The sequence below is a fragment of the Salmo trutta genome, chromosome 1 (genome assembly GCF_901001165.1).
Source record: "Salmo trutta chromosome 1, fSalTru1.1, whole genome shotgun sequence".
NCBI lineage: Eukaryota > Metazoa > Chordata > Actinopteri > Salmoniformes > Salmonidae > Salmo > Salmo trutta.
The window spans coordinates 46,259,058-46,282,526 of NC_042957.1; the positions used below are offsets into that span (position 1 = coordinate 46,259,058).

General features: G+C 42.5%; 1 protein-coding gene across 2 annotated transcripts in view; it reads left to right on the plus strand.

Moving 5' to 3' along the window:
- Positions 1–23,469, plus strand: part of LOC115197303 (G protein-activated inward rectifier potassium channel 1) — a 40,723-nt gene that overhangs the window by 14,561 nt on the left and 2,693 nt on the right. The window contains exon 2 of one of the 2 annotated variants that reach the window (XM_029758695.1): positions 17,621–17,837. The exons of the other annotated variant lie outside the window; for it this stretch is intronic. Coding sequence (XP_029614555.1) covers positions 17,621–17,837 — 217 coding nt within the window. The remainder of the gene's footprint in view (positions 1–17,620; positions 17,838–23,469) is intronic. 2 annotated transcript variants of the gene reach the window in all.

Below are 23,469 nucleotides of genomic sequence, written 5' to 3' on the forward strand. Positions count from 1 at the left end.
CTCTAGGACAACCAGGCCCTCACCAAGCTCTACGAAACATATGGTTCTCAGAACGTTATGTATCATACCAGCAGTTTGGTGCTGCCTTCTTCTCAAAAGCATCTAGAATTGATAAGTTAAAATGACCTGTCTGTCTGGTTATGTCAGTGGGAAGGTTAGCGTGTTTGTTTGAACAGAGACAGAGATGTAGAGAGAAAGACTGTGCACCAACAGCTATCTCTGATTCTTCCACTTTACAAAGAGAGTGGAGGAGAGTGCCACAGGCACAGGAAGATTTGCTTGTCAACGTTTGCGATACAGTCATCCGTCTTTTTAATGTTAACCGACACAGACAGCAAGTAAAAGCAGTAGTGCCCAGAACCAATTTGGGCTAAACCACACACAGAAGGACAATGGCCAACACATGTCCTGTATTCACTGGGCTGTAAACACCTAACAATAGACATGAACAATATCCCCTCTAAACACAGAGAGAGATGAGTTTATCATAACACAAACCCCACTGTGCCGCTCATTGAGATTCAGTGTGTAGTAAGACAGTGGTGATATTTCCTGGCATCCCAGAGGATGTTAACTGATGCATCATTCCCTGTTTGGCACCTCAGAGGACTAGACCACAGGCCAATGTCATGGGGAGGTCAGTATCAGACCAGGCTTGGCATTTTTGTCATTTAGCAGACAGTCTTATACAGAGCAACTTACAGGAGAAATTAGGGTTAAGTGCCTTGCTCAAGGGCACATCAACAGATTTTTGTTATTTAATCGGCTCTGGGTTTCGAGCCAACGACCTCTTGGTTACTGGTCCAACGCCCTTAATCGCTAGGCTACCTTTACACACAGGATTGAGAAGCCTCCTCTATCTATATGGATGTATGATCTTTGTGGATTCTTGTATCTGTACAGGGTGAACCCTGAATTACTCTTATGCAAAGGGAATTTTTTGGTCTTCTCATGAATTCTGTCTTACTTACATTGGTCTCACCCCCCACACAAGCTGCTGTGACATCCTGTGGAGATTGGTACTTAGTGGTCAGATTACATGGCTAACTTGGTATCGTTTCATTGGCCAATGGTGCTTGGTTTTGGGTTGAGAAGGTTACATCTTCAGATGTTATAAATGGAATTAAATGCCTTTCTTCTCTTATCCTCTATCCCGTCCATGGAGGAAGGATTGTATGATCAATTCTCATTTCCTAGGTTTTTAGGTATCTGGCCTAATGGGCATATCTTTGTTCATGCAGTACCAGTCAGAAGTTTGGACACACCCACTCATTTTGGGTTTTTCTTTATTTTTACTATTATTCTACATTGTAGAATAATAGTGAAGACATCAAAATAAAGAAATAACACATATATAATCATGTAGTAACCAAAAAATGGTTAAACAAATCCAAAATATATTTCATATTTGAGATTCTTCAAACCCTTTACCTTGATGACAGCTTTGCACACTTTTGGAATTCTCTCAACCAGCTTCACCTGGAATGCTTTTCTAACAGTCTTGCAGGAGTTCCCACATATGCTGAGCACTTGTTGGCTGCTTTTCCTTCACTCTGCGGTCCAACTCATCCCAAACCATCTCAATTCAGTTGAGGTCGGATGATTGTGGGTGTTAGGTCATCTGATGCAGCACTCCATCACTCTCATTCTTGGTCAAATAGCCCTAACACAGTCTGGAGGTGTGTTGCGTCATTGTCCTGTTGAAAAACAAATGACAGTCCCACTAAGTGCAAATCAGATGGGATGGCGTATCGCTGCAGAATGCTTTGGTAGCCATGCTGGTTAAGTGTGCCTCTCACACATGCAGAGATCATCCATTCACCTACTCTGCGTCTCACAAAGACACAGCGGTTGGAACCAAAAATCTCAAATTTGCACTCATTAGACGAAGGGACAGATTTCCACCAGTCTAATGTCCATTGCTCGTGTTTCTTGGCCCAAGCAAGTCTCTTCTTCTTATTGCTGTCCTTTAGTAGTGGTTTCTTTGCAGAAATTTGACCATGAAGGCTTGATTCACGCAGTCTCCTCTGAACAGTTGATGTTGAGATGTGTCTGTTACTTGAACTCTGTGAAGCATTTATTTGGGCTGCAATTTCTGAGAATGGTAACTCTAATGAACTTATCATCTGCAGCAGATGTAACTCTGGGTCTTCCTTTCCTGTGGCGGTCCTCATGAGAGCGCTCGATGGTTTTTGTGACAGCACTTGTAGAAACTTTGAAAGTTCTTGAAATTTTCCCGGATTGACTGAGCACTTGTTGTCTTAAAGTAATGATGGACTGTAATGATAGAAAGTAATGATGGACTGTCATTACTCTTGATTTATTTGAGCTGTTCTTGCCATAATATGGTCTTGATCTTCTCAGACAACAGCTCTGTTAGACATTCCTGCTGTCAGCATGCCAATTGGAAGCTCCCTCAAAACATGAGACATCTGTGGCATTGTGTTGTGTGACAAAACTGTAACTTTTTAGAGTGGTCTTTTATTGTCCCCAGCAAAGGTGCACCTGTGGAATGATCATTCTGTTTAATCCGCTTCTTTATATGCCACACCTGTCAGGTGGATGGATTATCTTGGCAAAGTAGAAATGCTCACTAACAGGGCTGTAAACAAATTTGTGCACACAATTTGAGAGAAATATGCTTTTTGTGAGTATGGAACATTTCTGGGATCTTTTATTTCAGCATGGGACCAACACTTTACATGTTGAGTTTATATTTTTGTTCAGTATATTATGAACACGTAGCCTACGCAATGGATAAAGTGCAAGCTATAGACCTTTTTGAGTTAAGGGAATCTCGTATTCATGAGTTGGCTCGAAAGCTGATCAAGAAAGATAAGAATCATCTTAATGTTATTTTGACAAGCGATTAAATACTTGATGATTGGCAAGCAATTGGCATGCATAAAAAAGCAGCCTAATTCTAGAAGTTAGTGAGCATTTGCTTAGCAAACACCAAAATAGGAAATTGAATTGAAAAATAGGCATTTTGGAATAATTTTTCGACGAGATGCGTAAAAACATTAGTTAGAGTGAGAGCTGATGCGTTTGAAGCCGAAATGTAAAGTGCTAGAAAAAGAGTGTCAAGACACTGGAGCATTCAGGCACTTGTGACGTTTCAGATACCGATAGTGGTGTTGGCTTTACCGATGACTGTGGAGAGTGCAGCCACACTCCAAAACGCACGTTATACTGCCGGCATATTCAAACTCCTAGCTGATGGCGCTCTCCTCATAGACTAGCAAGTCCATTTAAGGCAGTAGCAGCTCATATTTCAGTCATTAGGACATTTACAAACAATGCAGACGCATAGTGTCATTTTGTGCAGGTTAACATGCAGTGAGGCCATCTCTCACTTAAACGATATTGGACCATTCCCACCATGGTGAGAACGGGTGAAGACTCAGTAAAACACGTATATTCTTGAAATGTGCGATGTATGGCAATTACTTTTGCTCTCAACTCCAAGTGAAAAGCAAACTTGCTCGCTCTTCGGGGTCCATCTCATGCAAACTGGACTAGGTTCATGGCTTGTAGGCAGGGCACAAGATAACCTTTTGAACAGTATGCAGCGCGACTGTGGAAACATTTCTATTCATATTGTCTATTCATATAGACACCATTCTGTATACCCCTGGCCCTTCCTTGGACACTGTGTTAACTAAGCTCCAGATGAGCTTCAATGCCATACAACTCTCCTTCTGTGGCCTCCAACTGCTCTTAAATGCAAGTAAAACTAAATGCATGCTCTTCAACCGATCACTGCCTGCACCCGACCACCCATCCACCATCACTACTCTGGACGGTTCTGACTTAGAATATGTGGACAACTACAAATACCTAGGTGTCTGGTTAGACTGTAAACTCTCCTTCCAGACTCACATCAAACATCTCCAATCCAAAATTAAATCTAGAATCGGCTTCCTATTCCGCAACAAAGCATCCTTCACTCATGCTGCCAAACATACCCTCGTAAAACTGACTACCGATCCTCGACTTTGGCGATGTCATTTACAAAATAGCCTCCAACACTCTACTCAACAAATTGGATGCAGTCTACCACAGTGCCATCCGTTTTGTCACCAAAGCCCCATATACTACCCACCACTGCGACCTGTACGCTCTCATTGGCTGGCCCTCGCTTCATACTCGTCGCCAAACCCACTGGCTCCAGATCATCTTCAAGTCTCTGCTAGGTAAAGCCCCGCCTTATCTCAGCTCACTGGTCACCATAGCAGCACCCACCCGTAGCACGCGCTCCAGCAGGTATATCTCGCTGGTCACTCCCAAAGCCAATTCTTCCTTTGGCCGCCTCTCCTTCCAGTTCTCTGCTGCCAATGACTGGAATGAACTGCAAAAATCACTAAAGCTGGAGACTCTTACCTCCCTCACTAGCTTTAAGCACCAGCTGTCAGAGCAGCTCACAGATCACTGTACCTGTACATAGCTCATCTGTAAATAGCCCATCCAATCTACCTCATCCCCATACTGTATTTATTTATTTATCTTGCTCCTTTGCACCCCAGTAGAGCATTCCAGTGTTTAATTGCTAATTACTATGCCACCACGGCCTATTTATTGCCTTGCCTCTCTTATCCTATCTCATTTGCACATGCTGTATATAGATTTTTGTACTGTATTATTGATTGTATGTTTGTTTATTCCATGTGTAACTCTGTGTTGTTGTTTGTGTCGAACTGCTTTGCTTTATCTTGGCCAGGTCGCAGTTGCAAATGAGAACTTGTTCTCAACTAGCCTACCTGGTTAAATAAAGGTGAAAAAATATATATATATTCTGGCCATGAAACCCCATCATGTGAAAATGACATACTACGGACAATGCTAACATGCAACTCACCTGAGTCAAGCATTAGGGGGGGGGGAATTATTACATGGGCCACTAATATTTAATCTAGGACAGGATGTCCTAACCAGGCATGTTCCGTTGCATCTAACTATGTTATATATAAACAGCATACTAACAGGAGATGTTGTGAAAACTTGTTGGGATCTGGGGAGGGATCCCCCCAGGCATTTCAACCAAGGTATAGGATGGGTTATCTAGCATCGAGGTGTTGGAACCTTGGAATTGGGAATCCCCCTTTCTTTATGCGGCTTAAACTAGACACAGAGCAAATGTTTCAGACTTGAATAGCACTTGTCTGTAGCCTACCTAGTGGTGGCCAAATCCCAGCCTCTCTAAAACAACCAGACAGGTCAAGCTACAGAGCTCAGACATTTTTCCGATTAATTGAAACTCTAATTCGTTAAACGTTCCTTGTTTTTGAACATGAATAGCACGTTTTAACCAACAACCTGATCATTGGACAGACCGCAGTGTTTTTTGGAAACGTGGAAGTTTATTATGGTGCGATTGTCTTGGTTGCGCATAGGACAGGTTTCAACTTTAGTAAATTACAAGGTATAGACATTCTCTCAATGTATGGTGTGAGCATGTAATTATAGAGCAAATTATTCAGCAAACCCTCTTTTATAAATATCCTGACTTGTTTGAGAAACGGCTGCAGACTCTACCCCAACGTTTTAAACTCAAAATGCAGTTGCCTGGAGCTCAGATGCTCAGACTAACTGTAATTCTAACATAGCCGGTAGACTGCTACAATGTAGTCTCAAACATATGTTTATAGTATTTAACCCTTTAAATCTTGTATGGTAGTCAGTTCTGAGTGGGATTTCTATTCATATGTGTATTGTGCATATGGCCAAGTCCATCTGATATGTGACGATGAGTTTGTCCCACCCCTCCAATAGCCAGTGGCTGGCTGGGTGGTTGTTTGCTGATAGGCTACACAGGATGGTCTAAGGTATTGGATAGGAGTTTCCTATGTTTCCTATGTTTACATTATCTGCGTGTTACAATGATGATTGACTCTTTCCCCTTACACAGTAAATACAACATGTCCGACTGATTAGATTTCAGATTTGAATTTTTTATGATTATGTGGATGTTGATTCTTTTTCTATCATTTTAGCTAATCACTGACATTATGGAAAGCTGATTACTTGGATGAATTTCTTAGCTTCGGCTCGACGTCCCTTTTATGTGCACGATAAAAGGGAATCACGTTCGGCTGGTTGGTTTTCCATAACATACTCAGCTCTCAATGTGAAACAGTGGATTTTATTGCATTTTTAATGGCAGATTATGATTATCCCACTTTTTAACTGACTCTGATAGTCCTTGGCCCAGGCGACTCCTTCACTTTGTTCCATATAGGCCTACGTTTGTCTACATTATACAGTTGAAGTCGGAAGTTTACATAATCCTTAGCCAAATACATTTAAACTCAGTTTTCCACAATTCCTGACATTTAATCCTAGTAAAAATTCCCTGGTTTAGGTCAGTTAGGATCACCACTTTATTTTAAGAATGTGAAATGAAAGAATAATAGTAGAGAGAATTATTTATTTCAGCTTTTATTTCTTTCATCACATTCCCAGTGGGTCAGAAGTTTACATACACTCAATTAGTATTTGGTAGCATTGCCTTTACATTGTTTAACTTGGGTCAAACGTTTCGGGTAGCCTTCCACAAGCTTCCCACAATATGTTGGGTGAATTTTGGCCCATTCCTCCTGACAGAGCTGGTGTAACTGAGTCAGGTTTGTAGGCCTCCTTGCTCGCACACGCTTTTCCAGTTCTGCACACACATTTTCTATAGGATTGAGGTCAGGGCTTTGTGATGGCCACTCCAATACCTTGACTTTGTTGTCCTTAAGCCATTTTGCCACAACTTTGGAAGTATGCTTGGGGTCATTGTCCATTTGGAAGACCCATTTGCGACCAAGCTTTAACTTCCTGACTTGTGTCTTGAGATGTTGCTTCAATATATCCACATAATTTTCCTCCTTCACGATGCCATCTATTTTGTGAAGTGCACCAGTCCCTCCTGCAGCAAAGCACCCCCACAACATGATGCTGCCACCCTCGTGCTTCACGGTTGGGATGGTGTTCTTCGGCTTGCAAGCATCCCCCTTTTTCCTCCAAACATAACGATGGTCATTATGGCCAAACAGTTCTATTTTTGTTTCATCAGACCAGAGGACATTTCTCCAAAAAGTACGATCTTTATCCCCATGTGCAGTTGCAAACCGTGGTCTGGCTTTTTTATGGCGATTTTGGAGCAGTGGCTTCATCCTTGCTGAGAGGCCTTTCAGGTTATGTTAATATAGGACTCGTTTTACTGTGGATATAGATACTTTTGAACCTGTTTCCTCCAGCATCTTCACAAGGTCCTTTGCTGTGGTTCTGGGATTGATTTGCACTTTTCTCACCAAAGTACGTTCATCTCTAGGAGACAGAATGCGTCTCATTCCTGAGCGGTATGACGGCTGCGTGGTCCCATGGTGTTTCTATTTGCGTACTATTGTTGGTACAGATGAACATGGCACCTTCAGGCATTTGGAAATTGCTCCCAAGGATGAACCAGGCTTGTCTAAACATTTTTTGGCTGATTTCTTTTGATTTTCCCATGATGTCAAGCAAAGAGGCACTGAGTTTGAAGGTAGGCCTTGAAATACATCCACATGTACACCTCCAATGGACTCAAATGATGTCAATTAGCCTATCAGAATCTTCTAAAGCCATGACATAATTTTCTGGAATTTTCCAAGCTGTTAAAAGGCACAGTCAACTTAGTGTATGTACACTTCTGACCCACTGGAATTGTGATACAGTGAATTATAAGTGAAATAATCTCTCTGTAAACAATTGTTGGAAAATTACTTGTGTCATGCACACAGTAGATGTCCTAACCGACTTGCCAAAACTATAGTTTATTAACAAGAAATTTGTGGAGTGGTTGAAAAACGAGTTTTAATGACTGCTACCTAAGTGTATGTAAACTTCTGACTTCAACTGTATGTTCCGTGTATGTTCCATGTCTTACTGTTTCTGTCCTGTCTGGAGAATAACCCAATGTTTTGCTCAAGAATTATACTGACAGGCTTACTAACACCCAGCTAACATGTCTTGTTTTAGGTTATCCTGAAACAATTCGAACCTTGTGTGGTGACCACATTACATTTAACTGTTCTCCCTTTGTTGTCACACATAATGCAAGACAAAATGGTTTATGTGGTTTTGCAAGGGATCAGATTAATGTTGATGTAGGCGCATGGTCAAATCTTCCTGTTGACCGTTCAAGATTGGGTTTACAAATAAAATTATTCATATTTGATTTGCACAAGCAGTGGGTGAGCTTTGGATCTCCCAAGTTGTATTTTGAATTTGATAGGTGACTTGATAGGTGACTTGCTAAAGATAGCATAGTTTTTAAATTAATATTTGAATGTGATTTTGTCAGATAGGAAATACATTTTGTTACATACGACAGCTCTGTCTCCAGAGACAGAACACTAAGTTAGTCACATACCATTTAATCAATGTTTAAAGATGCAGGTAAATGGTTTTCATATTTTTATGGCAAACTTCCTCCAAGAGGGGAGAGTTTTTTATTTATTTTAACCGCCCTTTTTCTCCCCAATTTCGCCAAAAACAATTACGATCTTGTCTCATCGCTGCATCTCCCCAACGGGCTCGGGAGTGGCAAAGATCGAGTCATGCATCCTCCGAAAACATGAAACACTCCGCTTCTTAACCCACAAGCCAGCTGCACCAATATGTCGGAGTAAACACCGTTCAACTGACAACCGAAGTCAGCCTGCAGGCGCCCAGCCTGCCACAAGGAGTCGCTAGAGTGCGATGAGCCAAGTAAAGCCCCCCCTGCCAAACCCTCCCCTAACCCGGATGACACTGGGCTAATTGTGCGCCGCCCTATGGGACTCCCAGTCACGGCCGGTTGTGACACAGCTTGGGATAGAACCCGGGTCGGTAGTGACGCCTCAAGCACTGCGATGCAATGCCTTAGACCGCAGCGGGAGGTCCGGGGGAGAAGCTTTTTCAATTGATTGTTCTGTCTTTCTCAAAGAAAAGTACAATTTGACACTTATAATAGTGTAACTTTAATTACAGTGCATTCGGAAAGTACTCAGACCCATTGACTCTTTCCACATTTTGTTACGTTACAGCCATATTCTAAAGGATTAAATATTTTTCCCCCTCATCAATCTACACACAATACCCCATAATGACAAAGCAAAAACAGGTTTTTAGAAATGTTGCAAATGTATAAAAAATAAAACACTGAGAGTCACGTCTGGATCGGTTTCAAGTCTGGGCTCTGGCTGGGCCACTCAAGGACATTCAGAGACTTGTCCCGAAGCCACTCCTGCGTTGTCTTGGCTGTTTGCTTAGGGTCGTTGTCCTGTTGGAAGGTAAACCTTTGCCCAAATCTGAGGTCCTGACTGCTCTAAAGAAGGTTTTCATCAAGGATCTCTCTGTACTTTGCTCCATTAATCTTTCCCTCGATCCTGACTAGTCTCCCTCTCCCTGCCGCTGAAAAACATCCCCACAGCATGATGCTGCCACCACCATGCTCCACCGTAGGGATGGTGCCATGTTTCCTCCAGACGTGACACTTGGCATTAAGGCCAAAAAGTTCAATCTTGGTTTCATCAGATCAGAGAATCTTGTTTCTCATGGTCTGAGAGTCCTTTAGGTGCCCTTTCGCAAACTCCAAGTGGGCTGTCATGTGCCTTTTACTGAAGAGTGGCTTCCATCTGGCCACTCTAGCATAAAGGCCTGATTGGTGGAATGCTGCAGAGATGGAGGTCCTTCTGGAAGGTTCTCTCATCTCCACAGAAGAACACTGGAGCTCTGTCAAAGTGACCATCAGGTTCTTGGTCACCTCCCTGATCAAGGCCCTTCTCCCCCAATTACTCAGTTTGGAAGGGCGGCCAGCTCTAGGAAAAGGCTTGGTGGTTCCAAACTTCTTCCATTTAAGAATGATGGAGGCCACTGTGTTCTTGGGGAATTCTAAAAACCTGTTTTCGTTATGTAATTGTGGGGTATTGTTGGGAGATTCATGAGTAAAAATGTTATTTAATGCATTTTAAAATAAGCCTGTAACATAACAAAATGGGGAAATGGTCAAGGGGTCTGAATACTTTCCAAATGCACTGTATGCATTTAATGGCCTTTCATTCCTTTTTATATCCATCTGATTCATGCTTGATAAACTTCGAGGATACCATTGACCAGACCAACCAATCTGACAACATGCAAAGCCAAAATGTGACTAGTAACTCTTGACTGTATTAATGTTTCATCAAATGTTGAGAACTGATTGGGGCTCCCGAGTGGCACAGTGGTCTAAGGCACTGCATCTCAGTGCTAGAGGCATCATTTCAGATCCTGGTTTGATTCCAGGCTGTATCACAACCGGCCGTGATTGAGAGTCCCATAGGCTGGCGCACGATTGGTCCAGCGTCGTCCGGGTTAGGGTTTGGCCGGGGTAGCCTGTCAATGGGCGGCAGGGTAGCCTAGTGGTTAGAGTGTTTGACTAGTAACCGCAAGCTTGTAAGTTCAAGTCCCTGAGCTGACAAGGTACAAATCTGTCGTTCTGCCCCTGAACAGGCAGTTAACCCACTGCTAATCTTTCTGCCATTAACAAATAATTATGTTTTATTGAGCTTAGTTGAATGAATTTGTACTTAGGGATATTGGCATGTCAAAGCACATTGTCAATGCTCCCATGTAAGACACTCCTGATGTCATGAGCCCAAGGACTAGAAGTGAGGTATATATAATATACTGTACATGTCAAATATTACTGCCCACTACAGGTTCTATGGTTTGGTCTGGAAGTACTGGAAATGCTCTTGAGTTTCATATAGCAGGTAGGAGGCAGGATAAGAGGATCCTAAAACAGCAACAGCAGTGTATTGAGTGGAGGAGTGGGACTCTGTGTGTGTGTGTGTGTGTGTGTGTGTGTGTGTGTGTGTGTGTGTGTGTGTGTGTGTGTGTGTGTGTGTGTGCGGTAAAAAAGAGTTAGAGGTGAGGTGTGTGTAGGCGGTGAGGCTGACACATCATCCCAATTATCAGGAAGAGATAAGAAACAGAGATGAGAAAACTGCAGTAAGAATCTTTCCCTCCGTTTTGGAGACTTACTGTACAGAGAGAGAAAAAAAGTTTAAAAAAATGAAAAACATAAAAGAAAATGAAGATTGTGTTCTTCAACACTCCAAAACAGTGGGAATAAAAACAATTCTGCAACTCCACACTCAGTTGTCCTTCAATTTGAACCACAAAACCTCCATTTCTGACAAAAAGCCTGTCTTAAATGGCCAATCAGCAGTTGCTACATCCATTTTTGGACATAAATTAATTATATATTCCCTTGAACTATAATTTTAATATCATGGATGGTCAGTCCCTGCATCAATTGCTCTGTCTATGAATTTGACAGTGAATCTAGCCCAATCCCTCAGTTTTTACAGAAACGGTGGTGGGGAGCCGGCTTTGTTATTGTTTCTGCTGATTGGCCCATTCATGTTCATTAACCCTCTTATTTTCCTCACGGAAAATCCCAGCAGGTGCATTGTGCACAGACTTACAGAGAGATACAGAGAGGAGTATAAGGAAAAGAGAGAGGAAAGGTCGGAGGGAGACACAGAGAGAGAACTATTAGAGAGGGTTTCAGAACGAGTGAGAGAGAACGAAAGAGACAGAGAGAGTTAAAGAGAAGAGCCCAGTTCAGCTTAGCTCAGACAGCTGAGAACCCAGCTGGGCAATGAAATGCTTCCGCACCAGTTAGCAAGCCGTAGGCTGGGTCTGTCTAAACAGGGTTTTCTCACCACCTCCTCATCTAACCCTCGACAGGCCCACTGCAAATGAATATGACGGACTAGGCTTGCTACCGACCCGGGTTCTATCTCAGGCTGTGTCACAGCCAGCCGTGACTGGGAGTCCCATAGGGCGGCGCACAACTGGCCCAGCGTTGTCCGGGTTAGGGGAGGGTTTGGCCCGGGGGGGCTTTACTTGACTCATCGTGCTCTAGCAACTCCTTGTGGCGGGCCAGGCGCCTGCAGGCTGACTTTGGTTGTCATTTGAACGGTGTTTCCTCTGACACATTGGTGCAGCTGGCTTGTGGGTTAAGTGGGCGGGTGTTAAGAAGCGGAGTTTGGCGGGTCATGTTTCGGAAGGACGCATAACTCGACCTTTGCCTCTCTCGACCTTCAGCCTTGAATATTCAGATGAAGGAATGCCTTCTGGCGTTCCCACGTAAGGCATTCCCACGTGGTACGGGGCAGGAGAGAGAGAGACAGAGTGTGTGCATGTGTGTGTGTGTGTGTATGTGTGTGTGTGTCTCACCTTGGAGAGCGGTGGCTGTTTCCTTGTTTAGTTTAGTTTATCAATTCGACCATTTTAAAAAACAAGCACACATAAAACTTAAAAGCCATACATGCACATGAATAAAATCATTGAGGATAACACACAATAAAGTCTGGGACTTATTTCCATTGTGGTCCTCATGAGACAAGATGGCTAGATAAGATCAAAAAACGTATGGCGGTGAAGTAATAAAACAAAAACAGAGAAGAAGAACATCTATCTCATCATTCAAGTTACATCATAGGGGTTATTCATATGGGCACAGAGGACATCAAAAATATTTTTACTTTATTTTTAAAGCTGTCCAGAGAGGACGTTGTTTTTATAGGCAGAGGCAACTCATTCCATTCTGAGGCTCCAGTATACAAGAAAGTACCTTTCCCAGCATTACTCCTGAACAACAACATTACTCCTGTATAAGCACACATCAGCAACACCTGATCTGGTGCTGTGATTGTGTGCATCCCTAACACGAGGAAAGTAATCACTCAGATATCTGTGCACAGGACCATAAATACACCTGTAAACCAAACCTAGTCTAATCTGGGACACCCTAGCCTCAACAGGCAGCCAGTTTAGTTCCTGAAAGCAGCTCCTGCCTATGTGAGTACGTGGACTCACCTTCAATACTACCCTGATCAGCTTATTCTGGGCTATCTGGAGCTTCCCCTTCATAAGTTTAGATAAGCCCCCAAACCAGGAAGTACTAGCATAGTCAAAATGGCACTGAATGAGGGCAGTAGCTAGCACTTTCATGGAGTCCTTATCAAGCAGCTTGGACTTTCTAGCCAAAAACTTAGTCCTGGCATTAACCTTCCCTAGCACCTTATTGGCCATGCTCACACCTCTCAAGCTTCCATCAAGGATACATCCCAAGTAGCTAACAGAGGTTTTAGTAGTCAGCACCTCACCCCCTAACTCCACTCTGATTTCAGACGACCTACACAATTTAGGTCTGGATCCAAAAATAATTGCTTCAGTTTTCCCTAAGTGCAGAGATAGCTTATTATCTCCAAGCCATTTTCTAATGTTAGTAAGCTCTGTGCTAAGTATGCTTAGACGGCAAGAACAAGCATCTTTCATATCGTTAATATACAATAAAAACAGCAGAGGCCCAAGCACGCTCCCCTGCGGAACGGCACAACTCATTGGTTTTGCCTGAGACAGTGAACCATTAACCTCTACTACTTGCTCCCTTCCTGATAAATAGGACTTTACACAGCCTAGAGGGATACTGCTTAACCCCAGTGCCTCCAGTTTGGAGATTAGGAGACAGTGGTTAACTGTATCAAAGGCCTTCTGTAGGTCAAGCATTTCCTGATGAAGTCAGTCAAGTAAAATAGACATGAATCAGTGGAGTATGTTTTTCTAAAACCCAACTGAAAATCATTCATTAGATCCTGTTTGTTAACTTCTTGCGGATTAGTGGGACGCTACCGACAATTTCCGGTGAAATTGCAGAGCGCCAAATTCAAATGAAATTACTATAAATATTAAACTTTCATGAAATCACAAGTGCAATACATCAAAATAAAGCTTAACTTGTTGTTAATCCAGCCAAGGTGCCAGATTTCAAAAAGGCTTTACGGCAAAAGCAAACCATGCGATTATCTGAGGACAGCGCCCAGCACACAAATGCATAACAAATTATTTTCAACCAGGGAGTTGCGACACGAAAGTCAGAAATAGCGATATAAAAAATGCCTTACCTTTGAAGATTTCTTCTGTTGGCACTCCAAAAGGTCTCAGTTACATTACAAATGGTCCTTTTGTTTGATAATGTCCTTCTTTATATCCATAAAAACTCAGTTTAGCTTGCGCGCTTCAGTCAATAATCCACTCGGTTTCCCTCCTTCAAAATGCATACAAAATGAATCCCAAACATTACCAATAAATCCCAAACATTACCAATAAACTTATCCAAACAAGTCAATCAACGTTTATAATCAATCCTTAGGTACCCTAATATGCAAATCCTTAGGTGCCCTAATATGCAAAGAAACGATGGAGAATCGTTATTGTCTTTACCGGAGAAAAATACCAAAGAACGCGCTCTCAGTCACACGCTTGGAAACACTACAGACAAGAGCCACCTAGAAAAACTACAATATCTGGGTCATATTTCCAAAAACCAGCCTGAAACTCTTTCTAAAGACTGTTGACATCTAGTGGAAGCCCTAGGAACTGCAATCGGGCACAATTTCATCCTATTATAAATGTGCCAGCCATTGAAATCAGTGGTAGGATGAATTTATTTATTTTTGGGATGGTTTGTCCTCGGAGTTTTGCCTGCCATTTCAGTTCTGTTATACTCACAGACATTATTGTAACGGTGTTAGAAACCTTAGAGTGTTTTCAATCCAAATCTACCAATTATATGCATATTCTAGCTTCTGGGCCTGAGTAGCAGGCAGTTTACCTTGGGCACGCTTTTCATCCGGATGTCAAAATACCGCCCCCTATCCCAAAGAAGTTAACATATTCATACATTTGCTCATGTACAATTCTCTCCAGGATCTTTGAAGTTACACAGAGGATAGATACAGGCCCATAATTCCCAGGGTCAGACTTTATCCCCTTATACAGAGGTATAACTTTAGCTTGTTTCATGTCCGTGGGAAAGGTGCGTTGTTCAAGAGAGAGATTAACGATATGTGTAATACAAGGGCCAATTTGCTCAGCAGAATCTATTAGAAACCTTGCAGGAATATTATCCAGGCCTGTGGCTTTGGAGCATTTAAGCTCTGCCAGCATACTGACTATTTTGGCTGTTGCTACCTTTGCAAAAGAAAAAGAGTTTGGCTGAACCCCTAACTCTGCATAATACTTCTTGACTTGGTTGCTTCCACACAAACCAGAACTGGTGGGCAGCTTGCTAACCAGCTTGCTGGCAACAGAAGTAAAAAAAGTAGAATTCATTGGCAACCTCTGCTTTTTCATATACCATCTCCCCTTTGATGTTCAGTCCAATACTGTTTAATTTGTTTTTGGTAGTACTACTACAGCCTAGTTCCTTAAATGATTTCCAAAGCTTTTTAGGGTAAATTTTGTTTTCAATTATTTTTTCAGCGAAGTGACCCCTCTTAGCTTCATCCATCCTGCTCTGTGCTTCATTTCTGTGACGTTTATATAGGACAAAATCATGCTGCTCTTGAGAGTTCTTAAATTTTTTAAAGGCCTTATTCCTTGCTTGGATAGATTCTAGAATCTCATGATTAAACCAAGGGCCAGATCTCTGCTTTACCCTGACCCGTCTAATGGGAGCCATCAGATTGACCACATCAAGGAATCTACATTTAAAGACTTCCCAGGCACTGTCTACCCCTACACTATCTAGCACAGGTGACCAGTCAATTTTACCCACTTCCTCCCTAAACTTTTCTACACAGTATTTTTTGAGTCCTCTGATTCTAACGGTTTTGTGACACTTAAATATATCTTTAATAATCCTCCTTGTGCAAAATGTAATACAATGATCACTGATTCCATAGGCTATTTCTCCACTCTGCGATATTTTAGATTTATCAGACACCAATATTAAGTCAATTGTACTTTGCACTGTTTCACATATCCTGGTGGGATCTTTTATCATTTGGGTCAGAGCAAGTGATCTACAAAAGTGCATAAATACATTGTGGGTTGGGCTATTCTTTTTGCAGACATCAGTATTGAAATCCCCTAACAAAATGATTTCCTTCAACGGGGAAACATTACAGTTTGACAACACAATTTCAAGACCTTCATAGAATGCATTCTGCTTGGGTGGCCTATAACACACCCCCAACTACATCAGATTGGTTTTGGGAAGGCAGATATCCAGCCAGACAATCTCCAGATCAGCTTATAAATCCGATCTGACGTTAAAAGCAATGTCTGATCTTACAAACGCACATATTCCCCCACCGTTCCGATTCCGATCCTTCCTGACAACAGAGTAATTACCTATCTCAATTTCTGAGTCACAAACAGATGAATCCAACCATGTCTCAGTAAAACATAAGACACCCACCTCTGATTTGCAAACCAACAGGCGTATCTTATCGATCTTCGGTAGTAGGCTTCGGACGTTTAAGTGCACAAAATGTAAGCCCTTCTTCCCAAAGGCCTCATTGAATTCCTGATCCACTTGTAACTCACCTCCCACTGCGCTGCCATCTTCCCACTGCCCTGCCTCCGGTGGCCTCTCTGTCGCCATGGAGCACCCCTCCCCAGGTGCTACTCCATCGTCCTCACCACTGTGTCCCCCGTCACTCGCCTCTGGTTGCCTCCGCTCTGCTGTGGACCTCCCCTCCTCCTCCGGTGCACTCTCCACCCTCGGTAAGTCCTCTGGTCCCACTCCACCTTCAATGCTCACACACCCCGCGGGTACAGCACACCGACAGCAACGGTAAGCTTCATTGACCCCTTGCCCAAAGCTAGAATCGCTGCATTTTAAATTAATCCACTGCACGCATTCCAAACATACCAAAGCTTTGCTGTTACTCTTTATCCCCCGTTCGCAAGTGGAGCATGGGTGCATAGGCCGTTTGATGGGGTTCGTGATAAAGTGATGTCCAGGGTATTGATGGATATCACCCGATAAGAGAAGGCATAGAGTTTTATAAGATCTCCACCATTAATTTGCGATTTCAGACTGGATTTTGATGATCATTTTGGTTTGTGCCAAGGTGCTATGAAAGTTTGGTATATAACTTTCCTTCCAAATCCGAAGTGCTGGATGCCATCAAAAGTGTTTGCATGACTGAGAAGTTGCTGAGAATTTACTATTCTTTCATCTAAATAGTGGATGCAATTATTTCCAGTAACATTTAAAACAAACACATAAAGTAAAAGTGCTGCCACAATGCCGAACTTGCCGGTTGCCATCTTGCACAGATGTGTAGTGGTTCCCTGGGTTGTAGATAAGGTAAGGGGGATGGGATGGTATGCTGGGCGATAAGAGAAAATAGGTACATTGTGCTGAAGGCCATGGCACCTGAAACATGAATGTTCTATCATATATATCGATATATGGACCCCCATGTCCTGAAATGTTCCTATATTACTTTTGCCTGCCTACTTTGCTTTGGTTTATGTGCAGTCCACTCACCCACCTCCTGAAGGGAAGAAAATAGGAAATGAACAACAAGACAAACAGCATGTGGTGGTGTAGAGAAGATTGATAGACTCCAGGCTACTCTGCTCCAGTCACACTGTTATCTACAATCATCTTGGTAGCACTGCAGAGTGACTCCAACAGAGGCCATAGTAGAGTGGAAAAATGCAAGTCTACAATTTAAAGTAAAAAAAAACTCTCTCTCTCTCCCCCCTATTTCTCCTTTCTCTCCTCCCCTTCCCTCTCTCTCCCTCCCTCCCTCTGTCCCAGTCTCGTCAGACCCCGGAGGGAGAGTTCCTACCCTTGGACCAGTGTGAGCTGGATGTGGGTTTTGGGACGGGTGCGGACCAGCTCTTCCTAGTGTCACCTCTCACCATCTGCCACGAGATCAATCCTAAGAGCCCTTTCTTTGACCTGTCCCAGCGCTCCCTCATGAATGAGCAGTTTGAGATTGTTGTCATCCTGGAGGGCATTGTTGAGACCACAGGTGAAGAACCACTACCCACTCTCCTCCTGTTAACCCTTTTAATCTCTTCTTCCTACCCTTCTCTCCTCATTATTAATTGATTATTCTTTCACTACCCTTTCTCCTCCTTTTAACCTCTTACTCTCTTCTTCCTAAAGAGGCTGCTCATTTTCGAAGGCCCAATGCTGCCATTTTATTTCTGGGTAACAATAAAGTACCTTCCTGTAATAGATTTCTATTCAAATTGGCAACAAAAAAAATGTGGGCAAAAAACTGTTTCTCAAGCAAGTTTCACGATGGAAAGCCAAAACTCCTGCCCATTCAAACCTGCTGATTAGAAGGTCCTGTGTAGATTGTATTTTAACCCTCCTGCTGTGTTCCGGTCGAATTGGACCGATTTACAAGTTTTCTCTCTGAAAAATGTAGTTAATTTAATCTGATTGTCATAAGGTTCCATGACTTTGTCCACACAGGGCATCTGAACACACAAAATACATTTGGATGATTTTCATAAAATGTTATTTAACTTATGTACACCTGTGGTGTTCCCGGTCAAAAATGACCGGTCATTAGAAATTAATGGATGAGACTACAATTAGTGTATAATATTGAGTTCAGGCACATACCCATTTATCAGATGGACACACTTCCTCTCCCAGACCCCCACATGCGTGTGGGTTTGCGCACACACACACGCACACCTCACTCCCTTTCTTGGCTTCCATGGCAACCCCCACGGGAACCTTTCTCCAATAGAATCTTTCCCCCATGGGAACCACACCTGTTGGCCTTCTCACAAACAATCGCAACATTGTTTCAATAATATATAGAACTTTTCTCGCAGCTCTGGTATATAAAGCTTTTTTGAGGCCTTGCTCACAATTCATTCTGTGGCAGCACAATGAACAAATGATATATGTATGTGAGGCTCTTGATCATATCTTTGATCATGATACTGGTGAGGAGGAGAGAGTCTTTGTTAAACTTTGACACAAAGTAGTCTGTGATAACATTATGCTTTTTTTACTCAAAAACGAGTTGTATGAGCTCAGGTCAATGAGGCCTACAGGCCATAAATAGCAAATAGAAGTTCAAAACATGTAATGTTCAATAGAACTTAAGTTGACAAAAAGATCTAACACAACATTAGGTGATAATATATGTATTATTATGGATTTATAATCAGCTATAATGGCGGTAATTTTGGACCGGGAACACAGAATTCATTAACATGAAACGAACACAACAGGAGGGTTAACCAGCAACTATCAGGAAATAACACTGATAAAAATGTTTTACGTATTTACAGTGGTAGTTTCATCAGCTGTTGTACAATATGATATAAAACACAGGAAAAAACAGAATTTTGACTACACTAGGCCTTTAATTAGTCCTTTTCTTCTCCACCCCAACTGTTATCTCTTTCCATTCGGTGGGTTGCTCTTTCCCTATCTCCACCCTTTAGCTTGCAATTATGTTATTCCTCTCTCTCTCCTCCATTATCTGAACTCAAATTAAACTGTATTCTTATATGCTTATCAGTCTTACTTCTTAATTTCAACCTGTCACATATCCCCATGCAATATTTCCATCCAGATTCTGGAGATAGAGTCAGACTAACACATATCTCTGAATCTCCAAAGCCCTGTAAGAATGTAGCAGATCTTAGTAAGCGTTCAGTGGTAAACAGTGGAGAGGTGGACGTTGGGTACTGAGGACAGCACCAGGGAATGGCTTCCTGATTGAATTATGAACCACATTTTATTACTGCGGGATGGTTTTTATCCCTACCCCTTGTATAATAGATAGGGTCATAGATGCGAATGTCACTTAGATAAATAAGCTGGGGGTTCAGCTGAAGTTTTTCTATATTTCTCACTGGGCAGAATGCAGGGTTATTTCTGGGATAATTCTGAAACAGTAAGAGACGCTGAACACAACAGCTACAGGCAGGCTGCAGGTGTGCTGGGTTGCCTACGGCAACAAAAGTGATTTTCTGTCTTCTACATCGAACAATACGATTCCTCATCCTAATACTCATACATAAATAACAAACAAAGTCTTTGTCTTCTCTGGCATCATTTATTTATTTATTTCTCTGCTCCCTTTTCTTTTTCCTTTCATCTCTCCTCTGTTCTTCTCCTCTCCTCCCTTCTCATTGTCCTGGGCAGAAGCATGAAGCTGAATAGGCTTAGAGGAGGAGGGAGGGATGAGCAGGCAGGCAGCACAGTCTGTACTCTGTTGATAATGTCATTAAGGCAGGCTGCAGCCAACCGTTTAGCCCCTTTTAGCCCCTTCTCTCTCTCTCTCTCTCTCTCTCTCTCTCTCTCTCTCTCTCAGCAGGACTGTGGTTCTCTGAGCTGAGGAGCAAAGCAGGGGGCAGATGAGGGGGTCTGCTCTGTATGAATGAGTTGGCCTTGGAGTCACCTGTGTGGTTCCGTGCACAGTGTACAGACATCCCTTACTCCCCAGAGAAATAAATCCATATCATCCACTGAGAGACAGACAGAGCATTGTCCTGCCATTTGAGAAACCTTCTGTCACCAACTGACAGCCTTTGCATCTTTCTGGTGTTTGATTGGATGGTTATGAGGTCTCTCTACTACCACTATGATTGTGCATCAGCTCCTGTTCCAATAGAGATGTATGTTATGTCGGCCTAGTTGTCACAGCTTTCTGACAGGTGTGTGTGTGTTAGATGAAGAGAGCCAGTAGTAGGATTAAAAAGAGGCTAGGAGAAGAAGAGGCATTGTATTATGGAAATGCACCACTTGAGTAGTGCCAGAGGAGGCTTTACATAAAGCTCTCTCCAGGGACGCGTCCCTCTCTCTGTCCACCAGCTGTTTGCTCACTTGCTCAGCCGCTTTTATTTTCATTCAAGACCCACAAAACAGACTGTTAGTGTAACTCAGGACACTTGGATGATGATGGGGCGAACCAGCAGGAACGCTGGGCCCTGACGCCACATCATTTCCTGTTGCACCACCATCAATGGGCAAATTAGAGCTAATTATCACCAAATTCTATATGCAGGGTTATAAAATAACTTTAATTAATTTCAGCTTTGGGTTGAGGATAGTCAAGGGTTTGGGTATAACCTTAGGCTTAGGTTGTGGTAACCCCTTGGTGGTGATATTACTGTGTCAGTCAAATGTCAGGGAGAGGATCAGCTTCTCTTTCTGCAGTCAGCCAGCTCTGTTTAATAGAGTAATACAGGGCTCATAGGTGCTTATTGATAAGTGAGGGCCTTCGATACAGATATAATTGTCAAGGAAATAATTTTACAAGAGCTGAGGTCAAATAAAAACCTGGCCTGTCAAATCAAATCAAAAAATCGAATACAATTGTATTTGTCACATGCTTCGTAGATAACAGGTGTAGACTAACAGTGAAATGCTTACTTACGGGTCCTTTTCCAACAATGCAGAGTTAAAGATAAGATCAGGGAGTACCAGTACCGAGTCGATGTGCAAGGGTACAAGGTAATAGCTATGTCCTGTACACGTACAGTGCCTTGGGAAAGTATTCAGACCGCTTGACTTTTTCTACATTTTGCTTGGTTACAGCCTTATTCTAAAATTGATTAAATTGTTCTACACAGAATACCACATAATGACAAAACAAAAAGCACGTTTTTAGAAATGTTTTCTAATTTATTAATATCACATTTACATAAGTATTCAGACACTTTAGTCAGCACTTTGTTGAAGCATCTTTGGCAGTCTTCCTGGGTATGACGCTACAAGCTTAGCACACCTGAATTTGGGGAGTTTCTCCCATTTATTTCTTTCATCGCATTCCCAGTGGGTCAGAAGTTTACATATACTCAATTAGTATTTGAATAAGGTTTGTAGGCCTCCTTGCTCGCACACACTTTTTCAGTTCTGCACATACATTTTCTATAGGATTCAGGTCAGGGCTTTGTGATGGCTACTCCAAGACCTTGACTTTGTTGTCCTTAAGCCATTTTGCCACAACTTTGGAAGTATGCTTGGGGTCATTGTCCATTTGGAAGACCTATTTGCGACCAAGCTTTAACTTCCTGACTGATGTCTTGAGATGTTGCTTCAATATATCCACATAATTTTCCTGCCTTATGATGCCATCTATTTTGTGAACTGCACCAGTCCCTCCTGCAGCAAAGCACCCCCACAACATGATTCTGCCACCCCCATGCTTCACAGTTGGGATGGTGTTCTTTGGCTTGCAGGACTCCCCCTTTTTCCTCCAAACATAACGATTGTCATTATGGCCAAAGAGTTCTATTTTTGTTTCATCAGACCAGAGGACATTTCTCCAAAAATAACGATCTTTATCCCCATATGCAGTTGCAAATTGGAGTCTGGCTTTTTTATGGAGGTTTTGGAGCAGTGACTTCTTCCTTGCTGAGCGGCCTTTCAGGTTATGTTGATATAGGACTCATTTTACTGTGGCTATAGATACTTTTGTACATGTTTCCTCCAGCATCTTCACAAGGTCCTTTGCTGTTGTTCTGTGATTGATTTGCACTTTTCGCACCAAAGTACGTTCATCTCTAGGAGACAGAACTCGTCTCATTCCTGAGCGGTATGACGGCTGGTCCCATGGTGTTTAAACTTGCATACTATTGTTTGTACAGATGAACGTGGTACCTTCATGTGTTTGGGAATTGCTCCCAAGAATGAACCAGACTTGTGGAGGTTTACAATTTAATTTCTGAGGTCTTGGCCGATTTCTTTTGATTTTCCCATGATGTCAAGCAAAGAGGCACTGAGCTTGAAGGTAGGCCTTGAAATACATCCACAGGTACACCTCCAATTGACTCAAATAATGTCAATTGGCCTATCAGAAGCTTCTAAAGCCATGACATAATTTTCTGGAATTTGCCAAGCTGTTTAAAGGCACAGTCAACTTAGTTATGTCAACTTCTGACCCACTGGAATTGCGATACAGTGAATTATAAGTGAAATAATCTGTCTGTAAACAATTGTTGGAAAAATGACTTGTGTCATGCACACAGTAGATGTCCTAACCGACTTGCCACAACTATAGTTTGTTTACAAGAAATTTGTGGAGTGGTTGAAAAATGAGTTTTAATGACTCCAACCTTAATGTATATAAACTTTGGACTTCAACTGTAGGTGTTCCTTTTGTCCAAGTGGGAAAGGGTGGTGTGGAGTTTAATAGAGATTGCATCATCTGTGGATCTGTTGGGACAGTATGTGAATTGGAGTGGGTTCAGGGTGTCTGGGATGATGATGTTGACGTGAGCCCTGACCAGCCTTTCAAAGCATTTCATGGCTACAGATGTGAGTGCTACGGGTCGGTAGTCATTTCTAAAGTTTACCTGGGTGTTCTTGGGCACAGGGACTATGGTTATCTACTTGAAACATGTAGGTATTCCAGACTGAGTCAGGGAGAGGTTGAAAATGTCAGTGAAGACACTTGCCAGCTGGTCAGCGCATGCTCGGAGTATGCGTCCTGGTAATCTATCTGGCCCTGTGAATGTTAACGTCTTTAAAGGTCTTTCTCACATCGGCTAAGGAGAGTTTGATCACACAGTCCTCCAGAACAGCTGGTTCTCTCACGCATGGTTCAGTGTTGCTTGCCTCGAAGTGAGCATAGAAGACATTTAGCTCGTCTGGTATGCTCGTGTCACTGGGCAGCTCGTGGC